The sequence below is a fragment of the Molothrus ater genome, chromosome 3 (assembly GCF_012460135.2).
Source record: "Molothrus ater isolate BHLD 08-10-18 breed brown headed cowbird chromosome 3, BPBGC_Mater_1.1, whole genome shotgun sequence".
Lineage (NCBI taxonomy): Eukaryota > Metazoa > Chordata > Aves > Passeriformes > Icteridae > Molothrus > Molothrus ater.
The window spans coordinates 78,699,468-78,717,815 of record NC_050480.2 but is presented as its reverse complement, the minus strand read 5'-3'; the positions used below and the strand labels follow the sequence as shown (position 1 = coordinate 78,717,815).

At 46.2% G+C, this 18,348-nt stretch overlaps 1 protein-coding gene across 1 annotated transcript in view; it reads left to right on the top strand.

The window, feature by feature from the left end:
• Positions 1–12,472, top strand: part of GRHL1 (grainyhead like transcription factor 1) — a 37,522-nt gene extending 25,050 nt beyond the window's left edge. The window contains exons 9-15 of the mRNA XM_036381341.1: positions 1,166–1,253; positions 3,443–3,582; positions 4,451–4,488; positions 4,588–4,676; positions 6,505–6,590; positions 8,169–8,233; positions 9,387–12,472. Of these exons, the coding sequence (XP_036237234.1) occupies positions 1,166–1,253; positions 3,443–3,582; positions 4,451–4,488; positions 4,588–4,676; positions 6,505–6,590; positions 8,169–8,233; positions 9,387–9,501 (621 nt within the window). The 3' untranslated portion in view covers positions 9,502–12,472. The remainder of the gene's footprint in view (positions 1–1,165; positions 1,254–3,442; positions 3,583–4,450; positions 4,489–4,587; positions 4,677–6,504; positions 6,591–8,168; positions 8,234–9,386) is intronic.
• The last annotated feature ends 5,876 nt before the right edge of the window (positions 12,473–18,348 follow it).

Here is an 18,348-nt window from a genome sequence, read left to right as displayed (position 1 = left end):
AGGCAGCCTGGCATCTATAGAGCATTGATTTACTGGAAAGTGAGGAGGGCTGTTCCCATTCTCCCATGCACCATTAGGCACAGATTCCCCACCCCGTGGCCACAGGAGTTTTGACACCTCATTTTCTGTAGCTAATCACGTCTTCCTCCAGTACCATGCAAGGATGTGGGTGTGTTTTGGCAGCTTTGAAGGAGAGGGAATGAGAAGTCATGGCTTGGTGTGGCCAGGTAACTGTTACCTTTTGCCCTGCTTTGCAGGAAGGCATTGGGAGCCAGCTAGAACTTGTGTATACCAGTTTTGGTGACCTGGTGGTAGCACAAGGACTGAGTGCTGGGGATCTCCTGTGGGCTTATCACTTCATGCAGCTGGCAATGTGACATCCCTGACTTAACCCACAGTCACGTGTGAGGTCTGGGCAGAGCTGGAGGAATGAACACTATTCCAAAGCTTCTTTCTTCCTTTTCTTTCTCTGTCATAGCTGGCTGCACCTTGCAGAAAACATGGCAATATGGCACTGTCTTCTCTGCTGCTTGGTTTGGAAGGCCAGGAACAGTGCAGGCATTAACCCAGTTAGGGAATCTGTGGATTCCACCATGGCCTGGCCCTGATAAAAAGAAGAAATAATCCCTGCTTTATAGCAGTGCATGTCTGCAGCTTGAGCTCAGTGGAGGCTGGTGCAACTGCTGCAGGCTCTGTGTGAAATGTGCAGGAGGTATCTTGCACTTGGTGATCCAAATGTGGTGTGACTTTAATGACATTTAAGGGATCTCCTAAACTGGGAGAACCTGCAATTCTTTATTGTTTTAAACCCTTCAACTATACTTTTATCTAATGCTTTTCACAATCCTTATAGATGTGGGTATCTTTTGTCACCATATCTCAATCTGACTTGAAAGAAAAGCAAGCATTTGCATCTTGGATATGGTTGTTGGATTTCATTAGATAGTAGGAGTTAGAAGTAAGCAGATCTCAAAGTTGACACACACTACGGTAAACCTGCGGCTCGGGTACTGTGGAACTGACCTCCACAAACGTAGCTCTGGAAGAGTTGGTGTTTCTGCCTCTGCAGCTGAAGAAAACCTAAAAAATTAAAAATATCTTTCTCTCTCCCCCTCCTCTTCTTCTTCACTTACCCATTGCTTTCCCTTAATCTTTTGTCTGACAGGGAGCAGAGAGGAAGATCAGGGATGAAGAGCGAAAGCAGAGCAAAAGAAAAGGAAAGTGCACTGATCCCAGCTCTCAGTTGAATGCCTGTAAGTAGAACTTATTCTAGCAGTTAAATATTGATTTCATTTTAGCTACAAATAGCTTGTGCAGTAGAACTCTCAAGTTAATTTTTATCCACTATGGACCAGTGCTTGTTTTAAGCAGTTCCTTATGGAACAGGCATTGTGTTTTGCAGCACACTGGGTCATTTAGGGTTTCGTTCTGTATAGTTCTTTCTGTCCAAGACAGGGTCCTGCTGTGTAGTTAGTCAGGATGCGTTGTAGCAGTGGTGAGGTGAGGGTGGGATTTTTGGGCTTAGAGACCCTCCCAATCCAGGTGGCAGTGAGAATGATCTGTTTAAATATTGTCAGCTCGATCCTAAACTTAGCTTTTAACTTACATTAAAAAACGTGTTTGCAACTTGTCAGCAAGGCCGTGGCAGCCTTGAGGCTGAGCCTCCAGCCTCTCAGCCCTATGCTCACTCTTCTAGAGCAAAGTAGTCCTTAGCAAGTCATTTCAGAGTGTCTGCATGTGTGTAGTACGAGGTGACTTCAGCATCACCGTACCTAAAGGATGAGGAGTTTCTTCCTGCTGAGCATCTTCCTTTAGCTGCTGTGGCTGGCAGATGCTGTGTTTGGATGAGTGGTTATTCAGCAGCAGAGCTGCTTAGAGGGAGATGTGTCTCCCTGTTGCTGGTTGGCACGGGTCAGGCGCGTGCTCTCGCTCGCTGTGCTGCCGACAGCCCGACTGGTTCAGCCAGCGTGCGCCTTCAGCTCGCCAGGCAGGATTTTCCTGACACAGCAGGTACAGGCTGCTGGAGCAGCTTCAGAACATAGTGCTGAAGGGAACCCATTTGCTCAAGGGAAGCTGTGGAAAGGGCTGGGTTTTTGGTTTCTTTCAGAGCACGTCACAAGAGGCAGGTTTAGCGCACTGTTAGCGTTTCACAAGCGCAGCAGCCCCAGCGGCTCCCAGAAGATTACTGTGTGCAACCCTTGGAATCTGGAAAGGGAGGCAGCTTCAGTACACATTGCCCAGGATCTCATGGTTTGACAAAAGCTGCTTTCCAATGTTAATTTTCCAGGCTTGGGCTTAGCCTGATGTGATCCTTATTTTCCTGGAAAGTATCATCTTTGTCTTCTAAGTTCTTATGTGGGAAGTTTTTGATTCCTGGAAGCCATAAGCTGTTACACTCACCTCCAGGATCACAAGTGCCATGTGTACATGAGCTCTTCAACAGCAGAAACAGTTGGTGGCTTTTGGGCAAAGTTATTTTTACAGAAATTGAGAAATCTTAAAAAAAATCCATTTTGCAAGGAGAAGATAGTGTATTTTCTACTGAGGACATGAGAAATGGTTTTGTTTGAAAAACATTTATTTTGTTTGCAGTTGTTTTGACCTCAGATGGATGTGTTTCCACTTGGTAAAATAAAGTCTTCAACTGTGATAGTTTGACATGAATGTGTCTGAAATGTGGTTTAAGGCACCTTCTGCCTCACTTTCTCCTCAGAGGGTCTTTGTGGATAAAGTCTGCCCTCTTGGTGGGTTTGTGTCACATCAACTGGTACATTGTGAGAGCCAGAGAGCTCTGTGGGAGACAGATCCTGGAGGAATGGACTAGGGGCTGGCACCCTGAGGTGACCAGGATGAACAATGGGAGGAACTAGAATGTGAAACTTGGAAGTGTGGAATCAAAATGTAACTTTAAATATAACAACTTGCATAAACCAGTGTTTGTACTCACTCTGTGGTGCTGACAGCTACTGTGGTGCTGTGTCTTTAAGATGCTCCCAATTGGGAACACACAAGTTGTCCCTTTTCTTCTTTGTATCCTCCTGGCGTAGGAATACCAGCAAGCTTTTGAGGGACTGGAGAGGGAGAAGGTGGGGCAGGGACTGATTTTTGCCCTCTGTTTGGATGGCTGACTTGGTACATGGAAGACCTCAGTTCCTCTCTTGGGCTGATGCCAGTTATTGTCCATCCTAATTAATATCTGAACAAAGTAGAGCTGTTCAGTTGGAGAGGTGGAGAAGCTTTGACTGCTCTGAGAAGCAAACCCTCAGGGCACAGCTCCTCAGCTGAGAGGGAGGCAACCAAAGTTCCAATTCCCTTTACCACAGGAGCTTTTTGCTTTGACTGACTGCAGAATACCCTTGTTCAGCACTGTATGTACCTTTTAGATGATGTATGGCCCCATCAGAGCCTTCAGTATCCTCAATCCCAATCTTTGTTTCCACAGTTTCTGATGTCAAAGTGCCCATGCTTCCCTCACACAAACGTACCGACATCACCATCTTCAAGCCCTTCATGGACCTCGACACTCAGCCTGTCCTGTTCATCCCTGATGTTCACTTTGCAAACCTGCAGCGTGGGGCTCACGTGAGTAAAGCTCATGGCTGTGGGATGAGGAGGCTGAGATGTTTTTGCAAAAGGCTTGGGATGCTGTGTGTGTGTATGTACATATGAAATGTCAGACTGCATCAGTGCTGTAATCAAATACAGGCTGAGTCTCATGTGGGCAAGACATGTTCCTCCAAGATACATTGGCTGAAGTTAACTGGGGGTCTTTCACCATAAATTATTTTCCTGTCAAGTCCTGTTTCTGTGAACCTGAAAGGATTTTTCCATTGCATGAACTGCAGGGTGGTTTTTACTTGTGGCATCCCTTGGGATCCTGGTGTGCTGTTGTACATCAGACTCCTCCAGATCCTGCTGCAGGGTGAAAATCTACCCTGTGGAACTGGCCTGTGTGTCAGCTCTGTGATCCACTGCCAGGATGCCCTGCCTCACTGTTCCTGGAAAGTTCCAGCTTACAAGAAACAGGAAGGGGAAAAATTAGCATGCAACCAGGTTTCAAAATCTGGAACTTTGCTGTACCAGGAGTTCTGCCATGCTCTAACATAATCTAAACCTTACTTTTTAAGAGCATTGCCTGAACTCCTAGCAAAGAATGGAGAATAAACTTGTATCCATAAGTCTGACATTCCTGCATGTTTTTCTACAAAGGCCTTAGTGCTGAGTTTTGTCAGAAGATTCTACACCAGTCCAGGGAGGAAGCTAGCTAGCTTCTTTTTGTTCCTGTCTCTCATTTGAGATCCTTTATTACTTTATATGAAAAAAGGTAAAGAAGATGTTTACTGGCTTTTGGAGCCAAAGTGTCATTTGATTTAGTGTTGAAAGATTATCAGAGAAAATTAACTCTAGTTCTGGAAGAAATACTCACAAAATCTCCCCTTTATTTTTAAAGGTCCTTCCTGTTGCTTCAGAAGAACTAGAGGGTGAAAGGTAAGATCTGCCCTTCAACCTCCTGACACCTTGCCCTCAGACAGAGGGATAAGTCCCTGTAATTGTTCCACTGCTAACTTTTTGCCCTGTCAATGACAGCTCCAACCTGAAGAGAGGAGCTTATATTGGTGAAGAGGACTTTATTGCTACTCCAAATAAGATGGCCAGAGTAGAAGAGCCAAAAAGAGGTATTTTCTTCTTTCAGGGACTGAATTTTTGGAGTATTTATACATCATGATAGAGAGAGGCATCTGAGGTTAAAGAATGTTTTAATTCATATTGATGTATACTTCAGACTGATTTTTCTGGCTTTGAGTAGCGACAGTTCATGTATCAAGATATGGTTCAGCTCTGTAAATATTTTAGGTTGTGAGAATTTCTGGGGGTTTCTGCCAACTCAGACAGTAATGGGCTCTGAACCTCTAAGGAAAGAGTCATGATGAGGTGAGCAGCTTACCAGTGTCCCTCATGGACTGGGGCAGAGAATTCATCATGTAATCTGCTACAAAATACTGGGGAAATCTCCTCCAGGACTTCAAGCAATGAACACCAGGAACTGTTTCTGGGTGTAAAACTGTTGCACCTTTCATGGTGCCAGGAAATTGGATGTTCACCTCTGAAAGCCAAGCTAAGAGAATATTCAGCTGATTTTTAACTGAGTTTCAGTCTTTGCAAGTTCATGTTGCTGTGGTGTTATGGAAGGAGATGAGAGGTCCCTTGGGGTGTTGGAGGGTGGTGTGCCTGATTGATGATAGTTGTGTTTGGAAGGACTGCAACAAAGCTTGAAGTATTAAACCTATGAAGAAGCAAATGCTAAGTCTAGCAAGTCTGACCATAATGGGGCTGCACTTCTGCAGTCTGGATAAACTAGTAAGGAAGGATGAATTTTATAGAAGGAAATCCAACTTCTTGTTTTTTTCATGTTGCTGCATGCCATAAAAGAAGCCCCATGAGATTCTCTCTCCTTTGGTTGACTCTCATCTGACCTGTGCTGTAACTGAGACTGTGTCCTGTCTTCCTTTTTCAAATCTACAGTCCACCCTTTCTAAAGCTGCCTTTAACAGGCAAATTGGGCAATGCATCAAGGTGCTGTGCTGTCCTGAGTTCACCTTGTTCCATTAGAAATGCCAGTAATTGTTGCATGTTGCAGGTGTGTCAAAGCTGTGCCTGATGAACCCTTGCAAACAATCCAGGCTGCAATACCTGGTCATTAGAAGATGGATTAAAGACAGCAAAGCTGTTAAAGTCCAAGCTTTCTTGCTCTCCTGGCTAATTCCTCAGCCTTAATGCAGTTTTTAATGAGGCTGATGTTACATGCAGTGAGTCTGTGCTAGCTTGAGAACGCTAGGGATGCTCACCTAATTGGGGTTCCTGCTCTCTCATTCCCCTCCTAGAGCAGACCAAGCCTGCGCTGTATGTCAGCTCTGGTGTAAGAGTATTACTGAAACACAGCAAGGGGCAGGAAGAAAGATGAGACAGTGCAGGAAGAGCACAGAACTGTACAAATAAATTAGTTAAAAATTAGGAGCTGGCCAGGATGGCTTCACCTGCTGTCATAGCATCTGTCAAATCATTTGATTGTGGAAGGTCTTATGGCAAATGACTAAGATATAGAGGAACCCAAGAGTCTCAAAGATTTGTGGTTTGTGTTCCTCCTTTATTTCTTTCAAATATGACCTTTTCTCTAATAATAGAGAAAATAAAGAAAATACAGAGGTATTTTGACAATAAAGATGCTTGAGCATACAGTGGCTTTATGTGCAAGAAGTAAGTTTTGAGCTAACCTAGCAGTGTGTTTGTGCTACAGTGTTAAATGAATATTGAATGTATGCATGTCTATTTCTTCATAAGGTGAGGACCTTATGAAGAAATAGACATGCATACATTCAATATTAATTTGGATATTCAATATTCATTTCATCACAGTGGATGTCTCTGTGTGCTTAGCCACTGTGGGATACAGATTTTTCCTGAGGAGCAATTGCACAGTTAATTCCTCTCCAAATTGCTTTCCAGTGTTGCTGTATGTCCGAAAAGAGTCAGAGGAGGTCTTTGATGCACTGATGTTGAAGACACCATCTCTGAAAGGCCTCATGGAAGCTGTAAGTAATGAGGTCATTTTGTAGTCCTTGAGAAGAAGCCCTGGCTACCCAGTCCTTACACACTGGCCAGTCACAGGAGTCAGGCTTGCAGTCACAGCTTGTGTCCACACATTTCTGCCCTTCTGGATAAGAAGAATAAGGAAGATTTCCTTTCAATAACATGGAAATTAATGCAAATAATGCTTTAATTTATTGTTGAGGGAATTCAGGAGGCTTGTCTTTTAAGTACCTTACCCCACATTTGTGGGGTCTGGTGTAAGAAGCCTTCCTGAAGATCCAGGTCTGTCAGACTTGATTATTGGATGTTCCTCTTGTCAGAGAGGGTACTTTTGCTAGAGATGGAGTGATTTTCAGAATGTATCCAGTGGCTTGGGTTTGTTTCAGCCTTTTAAAACCATGTTTAGGGCCCTCCACTGCCCTTTCACAAGCTGGTAATGCAGAGCTGCAAGTCCCAGCTTCTGTGTGTTGTTGAATACTTTTATATATCTGCACACATGTGTGAAATTGCTCTCTGCTGCTTGACTTCCAAAATAGCCTTCCACTATCCCTGCTGCTGCAGAGCAAGGGAAGTACAGAGCTTAAGTCCAAGGAATGGTGTAATATTTGGCATGAGCTCAGAGCTGACACTTGTCTGTCTCTTTCTGTGACTAATGCCTCTGCTCAGGGAACAGGGGCTTTGGGGATATGCAGACAGGTCTAGCCATTAACTTTTGGTTGTAGAGATAGTTGTGTAACCAGAATCTTTATCTCTTCCTGGCTGTGAGGCTTTGCCAGCTGGACGGTGGGGGCTAATGGAGAGAGGGTTTGAAGGCTGTGAAGTCCTCCCTTACCCCATGGTCCTGAAGTGAAGCTGCACCTCCGTTGTTTCACTCAGATTTCTTAAAGCAAGGAACCAAGTACTCACAGCTGTAGCTTGAGAGAAACTCCCTGTACATTTGCATGTCAAAGCAGTGTCTTGGTTTGGTACTTACTGTCGTGTGATAGAGCAGTTTGCCAGAGTAAACCAGGCTTAGGTTACTGACCTCAAGACTTTCTGGAGGTTGTGCAGTGAAGTGCCATGGTCAGTGGCTGTGACTCCACACTGGTGTCACCCAGCTGGGGAAGGAGAATGTTTCTGATCACCTCATGCCCTTAGCCCAGAGGTCCTCTCTCTGTTGCTATTTTCTTCTTTCAGCCACTGTCATGACTAGTTTTCACTTGATCCCTCTGACACTAAGTTTAAAAATGGTTTTCAGTATGCCAAGAGAACAGAGAGCCAAGAGAGAATGAGAGTCAGGGTGTGGAGTGGGCTTTTAGTGGGTGGGCTTTTGAGAGTAGGGGCAGGAGGTTGCTGTATGAGAAGTATCCAGATTCAAACATGGTTACATTTCTTGTACAGAAGTTAGCTAAATGCAGAGAAGGGGTTCTGATCTGTACATTTACACTATAGTCTGGGATTTAGTGGTGCCTTTATAGGGCAGAGCAGTTGTCCTCATTTGCAGGCTTTTTGTTGTGGTTGTTCCTTTCTGTAAAATAGGAAGCGAAAGACAATGACAGCAGTCTCCTTGCTTCACCAATCATTGCTTTCTTTTGTTCTAGATATCTGACAAGTATGATGTTCCTTTTGATAAAATAGGAAAAATCTTCAAAAAATGTAAAAAAGGGTGAGTATGTACCTGTGCAGTAACTGCCTAAGAATATGAACACCTTTTTCAAAGCTGTAGGCAGATATGCTGTATAATTCCTCCATGCACTGCAGATATGTGAATGCCATTTGCTGTTATGTGTGTGTGCACACAAGTACACACATTGCAACATCATCCACAGAGCTGAAGACTATGGGAAGGCCCTATAGAAATATATAGTCTGGCTTCCTGGGTAAATACAAATCACTGAACCTCTCTGAGCTAGTTATTTGAACCAGTGTTGATCATGTCAGAGGAAGAAGAGTTCAATTTGTTAAAAGACTCCCAATGACGAAGAACCTCCTTCAACCTATGTTAAATTGTTACAGTGGTGACTGGGTTTACTGTATCTGCATTTGGCTACAATTACTGAACCCTGGTTGTATTTTTGTGGGCTAAATTGAAGAGAACTTAGCTGTGAAGTGTCTGTTTCTCCCAGAGGCCATACTTAATCTTTTTATTTTGTAGCATAAGTAATTGAGTTTCTGAACAGTGTCTGCTTTTGTTTTATCTTTTAATTTCTCAGTAATTTTTTTGGGTTGTCTATAAGTGGTTGTCAGTTTGGTGTCTCAGTCCCTTCTCCTTCTAGCCAGAAAATTACACCCTTCCAGGGTTGTGCTTTCAAAGCAGAATTACCCCACCAGAACAGCTGCAAAAAGCTTAAAATCTGTGGCAGACAGAAAACCACTGCTAAGCACAGCTTTATGTGCATGTGTGCACACAGACACACAGGGATTGACCTTTCTGGCAAATGAAAGAAGTGGCCAAGCATGAGTGGTTTCTTCCCTGCAAGCTCTGGAGGGTTTTGTGCTGATAGTTTATAACTGACTAGCAAACCCATTCAGAGCCCCAGGTGCCTGCAGCTTCAGAGGGATTCTGCTGGTTCCAAGATCTCTCTCCCTCCCTGGTCCAGGAGCCAGATTTAATCCTTCCGTTCAGATCCTGAGAAGTGTGGCTGCCAGCCCTGATGGCAGAGTTGGGTCAGAACAGCCAGATCTGCTATGGGAAGCAATGAGTCAGAGAGAGATGAGCAGGATCTTGTGTTACCCTTGGATAGTCCAGGCTTTTTTAGGTTTGAGAGTGCCTTTGGCATTTAGAACTGTAAAATACCTGATCCGTTTTGTTTTTCCAGAATTCTGGTCAACATGGATGATAACATTGTGAAACACTATTCTAATGAAGATACCTTCCAGCTGCAGATTGAAGAGGTTGGAGGATCTTACAAGCTGACTTTGACTGAGATCTAAGATCACAGATCACTGTGGATTTTAAACAAAGGTCTCAAGTGAACATTTTCCCATAATTCAGTATGTTGGGCAAAATACTAATCACCTCCAGAAGAAAGCCAGATGTTTGACTTGTTCTGGGGAGCAGAGCAGTGGTTTTGCTTAATACATTTGTGTTTGTGTTCTTGCTCATGATCTTATTTGCACTTGAAATGGGCAAGCCAAGATTGGCAATTAAGTGGAGACCATGTATATATTTTTACTAGTGTATAAACCACTAGTAGCTATGGGAGGGGAAATCTCCTGTAAGGTGGCCTTTTAGACTGGTGATGTCTTATTTATCTTTTTAGTAACCATGTTTGAGCCTGTTATCAGCTAATACCATTTTACTGGACTGTTTTCTGCTAGGGAGAGCTGCAAAACTACTGATTGATATTAGTAGGAGTTGCATGCAGGTTGGAGAAAAGTCTTTAATGTTTACTTGTGACCAGGGCAGACTGTTGAAATCACTTGTGTCATTTGGGGGAATGTAAAACTGCCTTGCTTATGAAGAACTCGCCTTAGTAACTGTGTGAACTCTCATCAGATGAAGCTATATTGTATATAAGTGCAATATATTTTTGAAGGTTTGTAAATGTGTACATATAAGCAATATATAATATATATAAAATATGGTGTTCTGTATATACCGTGAATATATGCAATGAAGCCCATCTAAAAGGATGCCATATACAGAGAAATCATATTTAACATAAATATTTAACAATGGACAAACCCTTATCATGCACCAAAGGTGAGCACACGTTTGTACATTCATAGAAGGCACAAGAGACCTGCTTTGTTAAACATGGATTTTCCTATGTAGAAGGAAAAAGATACCAGCTCTCTCCTAAATCCTCATGCACAGGCAGGTGATGGAAGTCCTGGTTTCTGTCATGAACTGCCACTAAGCCCCAAAACAGCTGGGTACTGCTGTCCTGGGAGGTGATTTGGGCCCAGTCTGAGCTGGTTCACAGGAGGAGCTGGACAGATGCAGTTCTCTTGTAGCCTCATGTTTGAGGGTCAGGAAGAAGGTCTCCTCAAGGGTGGGTTTTTTTCTGTAGCAGTGTACTTAAGGCTCAGCTGGATGCTGCCTGCACCAGCAGCTCAGGCTGGATGGAACCATGGGCCAGAGGAGCCAGCTTGCAAGGCCTAGGATGTCAACAGCTGGAAATGCACAGGCAAGGCTTTTGAGAGAGGAAGGTGCCAAAATGGCTCAGCAGGCCACGTGTTAGCAGGGAGTAGGGCCTCCAAGTAGGTTATCCATTCTTGGTGTCTGTACATACCATGGATGTGCTGCTGAGCTGGAGAGACCCAATGGGCACAGCAGGCATCCTGAGCCCCCACTGGGAGTGCCAGACACCCCTAGAGAGTACTGCCCTGTGTTATTTACTCATTGTGTGTGTGTGCTTATGAAGAAAAGGCACTCTTGGTTAATAGCAAGTGAAAGTGGAGCGCTTAAAGGGCAGCACTAAGGCAAAAACCTCGGTTACACAGTGAGCAGATGAACGTGAGTGCCAGGTCAGGCTTTGGTTAGGAATCTGGGTATTGAAAGAGGTTTGTAACATTTTCAGACAGTACAAAGCTGCACATACCTCACCTAGGACATGAAGGTCAACCTAGAAAGACTGGAGAAATAGTCCAGAAAAGTAGCATATGATTTTACTTAATAATTAATGGTTCTACTTAATGGTTAACAAATTGTAACCTACTATTGCTTAGCTCTGTCATGGTGCTGTTTGGAAGAGGAAGGCAAATGCCACGTTGAGTTGATCAACAGGAGCATGACCTGAAGAAATAGGAGATCCCCCTGCTTTGGCTCTGCTTGGCACTGCCGAGGTCTCCACTGGAGCACGGACCACGTGGTCCTTTGGCCAAGGCTCATGGCTTCTGAGGAGGAAGGCCTGCATGCTCTGGCTGGTGAGGGGTCATGTTCAGATGGGATGATTGATGGGAGCAGCCTCCCGACCCATGGACATGTCCTCCCTATCCATGGCAAGCACAGGGAGTAGTGGTGTAAATCACAGAATTTCAGGCTGGCTGTTCAGGCAGTTTTCTCTAGTGAGAAAGCAGGTTGCCCATAGAGGCAGTGGTTTGGCATCAAAGGTCTTCAGAGCCAGGCTGAGCAAAGGTATCCTTGGACTGTCACAGGTGTAATTGATTCTCCCTTGGTGGTGAGTCCAGGTGACCACTTGAAGTCCCTCCCCACATTCTTTTTTAATGATTTATATAAAATACAGTATTTTGGAATTTGTATTTCGATCAATCCTGAGCTGGTTCATTCCATTCCCCCCTGTATTCCCCTCCTTCTTCCTTCTCCTCTTTTGTTGATGGGCCCCAAAGAGGTTGGTGGTGCTCTGGGCACTGCAAGCTCCCCTCAGCAAACTCACACAGGTGCATCTGTGGCTGTGGGTGTGTGGGCTCAGGCCGAAGGGGAGAGGCTGATGTGCAGCACCATGCTGAAGAGACTTGGCCAACAGCTGCCACCCCTTACAGGAATGCACCTCTGGCACAGCAGCCATGGGAGCTGTGCCCAGCCAGCACCAGCCTCCTGCTCGGGCTGCCCTTCAGCAGCCACGGGAATCCTTCTACTATGGCAAGGGAATTTTTTAAAAAAACCTGATATATAGAATACACATATATATTTACACATTTTTATTGAAAGTGGAAGTTTTACTACAGAAACTTGGTCTAGGGTCAGGGAAGTAGATTTAGAATCTCCATAGAGGTAAGATTGACATGAATGTTATTTCTTTTTACTGCTTAATGAAGTATGTGAACTAAATCTGACGATTGTTTTCCACTATAAGATATTCTGGGACACGGGTCTTATAACAGTAGCAGCAATGTCATGTATGTTTTATGAAACTGATTTTTTTTGGTTTTGCCTGCTGTTTTTTAATTGAAAATGTATTTTAAACCAAGCTATTAAATTTTATATGTTCATTTCTAATGATGAGTCTTCTATATAACAAATGCATCTGCTCTTATCCCTTCAATTTTCCTCTGACATGGAATCTATAAAACCCTGGTGATTGTTTCCTCATTTCTCCTTGCAAAAGAAAATAATCCCAGTGCCAGCCTTGCTGTTGTTATTCCCACCTAAGAAATGGCCAGCTCTATTCCCTGCTTTATTCCAGCTGACCTCGTTCAGTTCAATGTGTGGGGAAGCTGCAGCATTTGCTTCCATAGGAGCTTTTCCTTTGGCAGGAGAACAGAACATCCATGGGTAAGTTCAGGTGTGTAGGGGGACCACTACTGAAGCTGCTGGCATTGACTTGCCCAAGCTGAAAACAAAATTCACACTAACATGTCCAGGATAATCCTGGCACCATGGTATCTGGAGTGGTGTTCATCTCCTCTTTTTCACTCTTAGAAAATGTCTCGACAAGCTTTTGCTGTAGCTGGCTCCCAGCCCCTGCAGCACTTGCTGTCCTGGAGCAGCTCCCGTGCCAGCATCTTCTCAATCACTGGGCTTGTGTCAACATGCTGGGGCTGGGTGGGGAGCAGCGTGGGTGGCAGAACATTTCTGGGCTAGGAAAAGGCCAGGAAAACTTCTGCTTATTTCCTTATTTATTTGTAGTTCTTGTGCAGGCTATGCTCACAGGGTTTGCCCTAGGTGCAAATGCTGCAGTGTGCTATGACAGGGGCTGCACCAGTGCTGTGGGGTGCCCTGTGTCATCTCCACTTGGGTCTGTGCTTGCTGGAAGACTGGGCAGAGTTCTGCCTCTGTACTACACAGCTGGTGTGTGGCTATCTCACAGCAAACCTCAGCATGATACAGAATCTGCTGCAGTGCTGGCTGACAAACAGCTGCTCCCCTCCTCCCTGGCCATGTGGCACCACCATTTTCCTCAGCCTTCACATGGTGTATGTGTATGGATGTCTGTGTCAGCACTCCCTCCTCCTCCTGACACCCCTCAGCCCTTTTCTATTCAAGTGAGTTTAGAGGAAGTGAGGGTGAACCTCCAAAGATGCAGCTCTGAGCTCCCAGGGTAGGGAGCCTTACATGGAACTCAGTGCTTCTTCCTGGGGCATGACTCAGGGCTCTAACAGTGAAAACATTGAGTTAGGCTTTTAAGATCTGACCTCTTTTTTTTGCATGGGGAAGCTGAATTCTGCATCAGCCTCCAGCTTCTTGATGGAACAAAGAGCACATGCAAGAGCACGGAGCTTTGATGCTCCTCAATTTAGTTTGTATTTTAGCTCACTGGAGCCATTATTGCAATTGAATTGTTAAATATTAGACAATATTTAGATTGATCTAATGTATGAGTTCTCAGAACTTGTTTAGCTGCTTGTCCCTGGACTATCCTTTTATACCACTGGAAACATTGCATAGTTCACAATGCTGCAGAAGGAATATTTGGCTTTTTTCCCCCCTTGGCTAGTGTCAGTAGCTGCTGTGGTTGGGGTGGTTGTGGGGTTTTTGGCACATCACATAGGTTCCTATTCCCACAGGGCAGTGCTGCCCTGCCCCATCCATCTGTGTGCCTGTGCATGCAGCTCTGGGTGGCTGGTGTGCCCTCTGGCTGAAGCAGGATTTATTTTGTCATGCCTCCAGCACGGCCACCCTGCAGGCTGCAGATGCATGTGCCAATGGCAGCTGGTGACCAGTGTCAACAGCACTGAATTGGTGTGTCCCTGCTGCAGAACTGGTCACCTCAGGTGGCATCCCGAGCCTAGAGCTGGCCTGCAGGTCACTCACCACCACTGCAGGCAGAGGAAAGCCTGGCAGCAGCTCTGATGAGTGGGAACACAGTGTTTGGGTGTCTTGGGGATTTAACAGCTGGAGGAGAGAGAGCCCTGGGCTCAGGGATTACAGCAGTGAGGGATGGTGGAGCATGCTGTGCTGGTGGCTGCTGCCACCTGAAAAAGACAGTGAAAAAGTTTTTCCCACTGAAAAAGAGAGGGGGAATTAGAGTGAAATTTGGAGAGGGTGAAGTGACATGGGGAAAAGTGAATGGAGTCCTGTGGTTGTTCAGCACCAGGGAAATTCCTCAGTATCCAGCAGGAGAGGAGAGCTAGATGGAGCCCCAGCCAGGCAGTGCTGGCCCTGCCAGCCTCTTCAATCTGCTCTTCCAACTTCTGAGCTTGGTTTGGGTTGAGCAGGGCACTGTCCTGCTGCCACTGCCCAGGAGTTTGGATTGAGCCAACCTGCCTGCTCCAGCCGTCAGAACATGCCCAGAGAGAGCCCAGTCCTGGCCTGCAGAGACAGGCCTGGAGCAGCTGCTGTCTGCAGGGACCCTGGGAGCAATGCTGAGCCCTGCTCAGGGGCTGACAGGTGTCTGGGAGAAGGGCACAGGAGCACAGGGATTGGCACTGGCTCTGCCAGGCACTGATGCCAGTGGCATAGGGAGGGGCTGTTGCCAGTGCTTGGTTTGATGGTGCTTCTAATCTTGTCATGATAAGTCTTGCTTGATTTTTTTTCCTAAATAATGACATGATTTTTATTTCCTAAATAAAAAACATGAGCTATTAATAAGTAAATAAAGGAAAAGTGATCACACAGTGGTCAGCTTTGCAGGTCGTGTTCCCAGAGCTTCTCACTTTAAATGCTTTGAGCCTGTCAGCCAGTGCTGACCAAGCATTTTTGGGGAGCAGCAGTGCTGGGTTCCCCATATTGTGGATATCCTAAAGGGCCCTAAACCAGCCCCTGCCCTCCCACTTGCCTCTGCTTTGTGTGCTTAAAAAAGAGCCCAGGCTGCAGGCAAAGAGGCTGGTCAAGACTTGCTCTCTACAAAGCCTCAGGTCAGGGTAATGCCTGAGACAAAAGGAGACAGTTATAAAATCAGAGATGGCAAGCTAAAAGCCAATCCATTGCTGCCTGAATCACCCCTTGCTGTGCTACATGGCTGTTCCCAAGTGAGCTGGCACCTCATGACAGCCCTCTCCAGAGCTTTGCCTGCGAGTGACCCCCAGCCCAGCCTTGGGGGCCAGCTGAGCTCTGCCTGTGGGGCAGCTGCAATGCCTTGGGCTGCCCAGCCTCAGCAGGGGTGAGGGTTTTGGTGAGAGAAAGGCCCAAATCCACCTCCTCTCTTTGGAGGCACAGCTTGTCCCTGCTCCTCTGTACATGCTGCAGGGCAAGAGACCCCAACACTGCCCTATTAATGGTCAGCAGCACCCCCAGACCCCATTCTGAATTCCGCTCAATTTTCAAAGGAAAATTTTGAGCCCCCCACCAGGACTGAAAAGAAAATTTGAAAGATACCTCAAGAGAAAAAAATTAAGATGATGATTTTGACCCTAAATCACTCTCCTTCATGTTTTTTTTTTTCTTTAGGTCCATCTTTCAGCTCCTAAGTGCTGGGGGTTAATGATGCTCTTCAACACCATCAAATTGTGCAATATTTAATTTCTTGGAGGAATTTCCCCCCATCACCCTGCTTTGAAAACCCTTTCTCTCTGCTCCTCAAGGTTTTTTCTTATGCTGCATTACATCTACCCATTACCCTGCTGTTATTTTGCTCTAAAGGTACATCTTGAGGCTTTTATGAACCATATTTGAGCTCCCTGACGACGGCACTCGGGCAGATGTAATCCAGCGTGACAGAGCGTGTGAATGCCATAAAGTGCAGGGGGAAATGTGGCCAGCAGGGACCTGGCTGGCTGCAGCAGCACTGGGATTTCATGCCCTGATGAAGGGAGGAGGAGGAGGACTTGACCTGAGCTGGGGCAAAATATAAGCTGCCAGCCAGGCAAATAAATCTGTGTTTGGCACTGGGTGGAAGCCTAAACAGTCAGGCTGAGGTATTCAGGCAGGGAATTCACAGCTCAGCTTGTTTGGGTCAGTCGCTCAGGAGAAAAGGAGGGGTGGTACTTGTGGAGCACAAGGGCTCAGCCTGACTGTGAGGTGGAAGTTACTGGGTGTGTAGGGAAGGTTTTGGGGTAAAAGCAATGTTTCTCTCCAGTGCAGGGCCTTTCCCATCCAGCAGAATTGTGACTGTGAATGCTCAGCTGCAGACTGCTCTTCCCAGGTCACTGCATGGTTGGGGTCTAAAGGGATGTCTGGGGGCACCTGGTCTTCCTCCTGTGCTCAACCGCCCCCAGTCAGCTGCCCAGCACCCTGTCCAGAGGGCTTTTCAATATCCCTAGGGACAGAGACTCCACAGAATTCTGGGCAACCCATTCCTGGGTCACCCTCTTAGTGAAATATTTCCTGATGTTCTGAAACTCCTCCTGTGTTTGGGATTGTGCCTTTTGTCTTGTGCTGGCTCTCCTGGAGGAAATAATAGCAAGAGATCAGAGATGAAGTGGTGATTTGGGACTGCTTCAGGTGAGCTGCAGCCATGGGGAAGGGAAGTGCAGCAGCCCAGAGTGGGGTGTGCAGCTGGGGGCATCCCTGGACAACATCCACCCCTTGGAAAAGCACTGCAAGACATGGTGCCTGCTCAGTTCTCTGCTCTGCTGGCACTGTGGAAGGATGCCCAAGGGGAAAGAAACTGAGTGCAAACAGTGTTGCCTGAACTCAGGAAGGGAAAATAGCACAGCTATGCACAGAAGAGCTGTAGCACAGAATTGGAACCTGAGTTTATTTCACATTAGTCGTCTTGTTGTGCCTCCTAACATCCTGAAGCAGTGCAGCAGTGAAGGGGAAGTGCACACCCAAGGCTGATGTAAGGATTTACCCATGCTGGGAAAAAAATAGGGACTCCTTGTCCTTTTTAAGTAAATAGTGTAAAACTAAGTGGGCAAGCGCTTTTGAAGGGAGGTATTAGGATCTCCACTGCACAAGGAGAGTTGCAGTGAGTAAGTCCAGGCAAGCACTAGTTATGAGAAAAAGCATCAAGCTGGCTGGATACTTGATCCAAACAACAGGCAGGGTCTGTTCTGCAGCTGAGAGAGTGAATGGAGCTGACAGAGTCATGTATGACTAGCAATGCTGCCAAGGAAGTATCACAACAACAGGAATTGCAGTTTTCCAGTTCCTCAGCTGGGGCAGGGATGGGATGTGGCCATTGCTGGGGTGAGAAACCTCCCTTCAGACATTAGAACAGGGATTTAAACTATTAAACAATTCAATTGCCACTGACCTTTCTCCCCAAAACAGCTTGGAAGGTGGCTTTTTAATTTATTTGACAATTAATGGAAAATGTATTTTTCAGCAGTAAAATCCTATACTTGACTGTGTCCCTCAATATATAGTTACTTCAGCATTTTATGCAGGAGGTTGCTCAGGGTATAAAATCATTGATAGCATAGTTTGAGTGCAAGCACTGAGGGGGAAATTACCCTTACAAGCAATCTCCTCAGCTCATGCCCTCCCTTGCTTTGGCTGTCATTTACCAGGGACGTGTCCTTGTCCCTGGATTTGGTGTCTGTCCTGCCAGCTGCAGCTTTTCCCTGGCCCCCCAGCATTTGGCATTGTGACCCCCAATGAGGCAAACATGGCACTGGAGAGGGAAACAGAAACGCAGCACCCATGAGGGAGCAGGGGCTGGCTCAGCTGGAGGTGTCTGTGAGAGCTCAGCTGTTCTGCCCACTGGGAGTGTCTGGGGGGCAAAGGAAGGTGTCAGTGAGCAGGATGCAGACCCTGCAACCAGGAGCAGAGATGGGAGTGGGCACAGCACAGCCCAGGGAAACTGCAAGAAGGTGATGGTGTAGCCAGAGTGGGTGGTGAGGAGCTTATCAATAAACCTGCTGATGGGTTAGTAACCACATCCCCACCACGACCCAGAGCCCTGCCTGGCCTTGGCACCATTCTGTACTTGGTGCTGCACAACACTTGGGTGCCCGTGGACAGCATCCCAGGGGAGAGGCCAGTGCTGGTACTGGGGAGCATTGCCAATGCCAGGTCACTGCTGCCCCTGTGGTACCAATCCCCCCCGA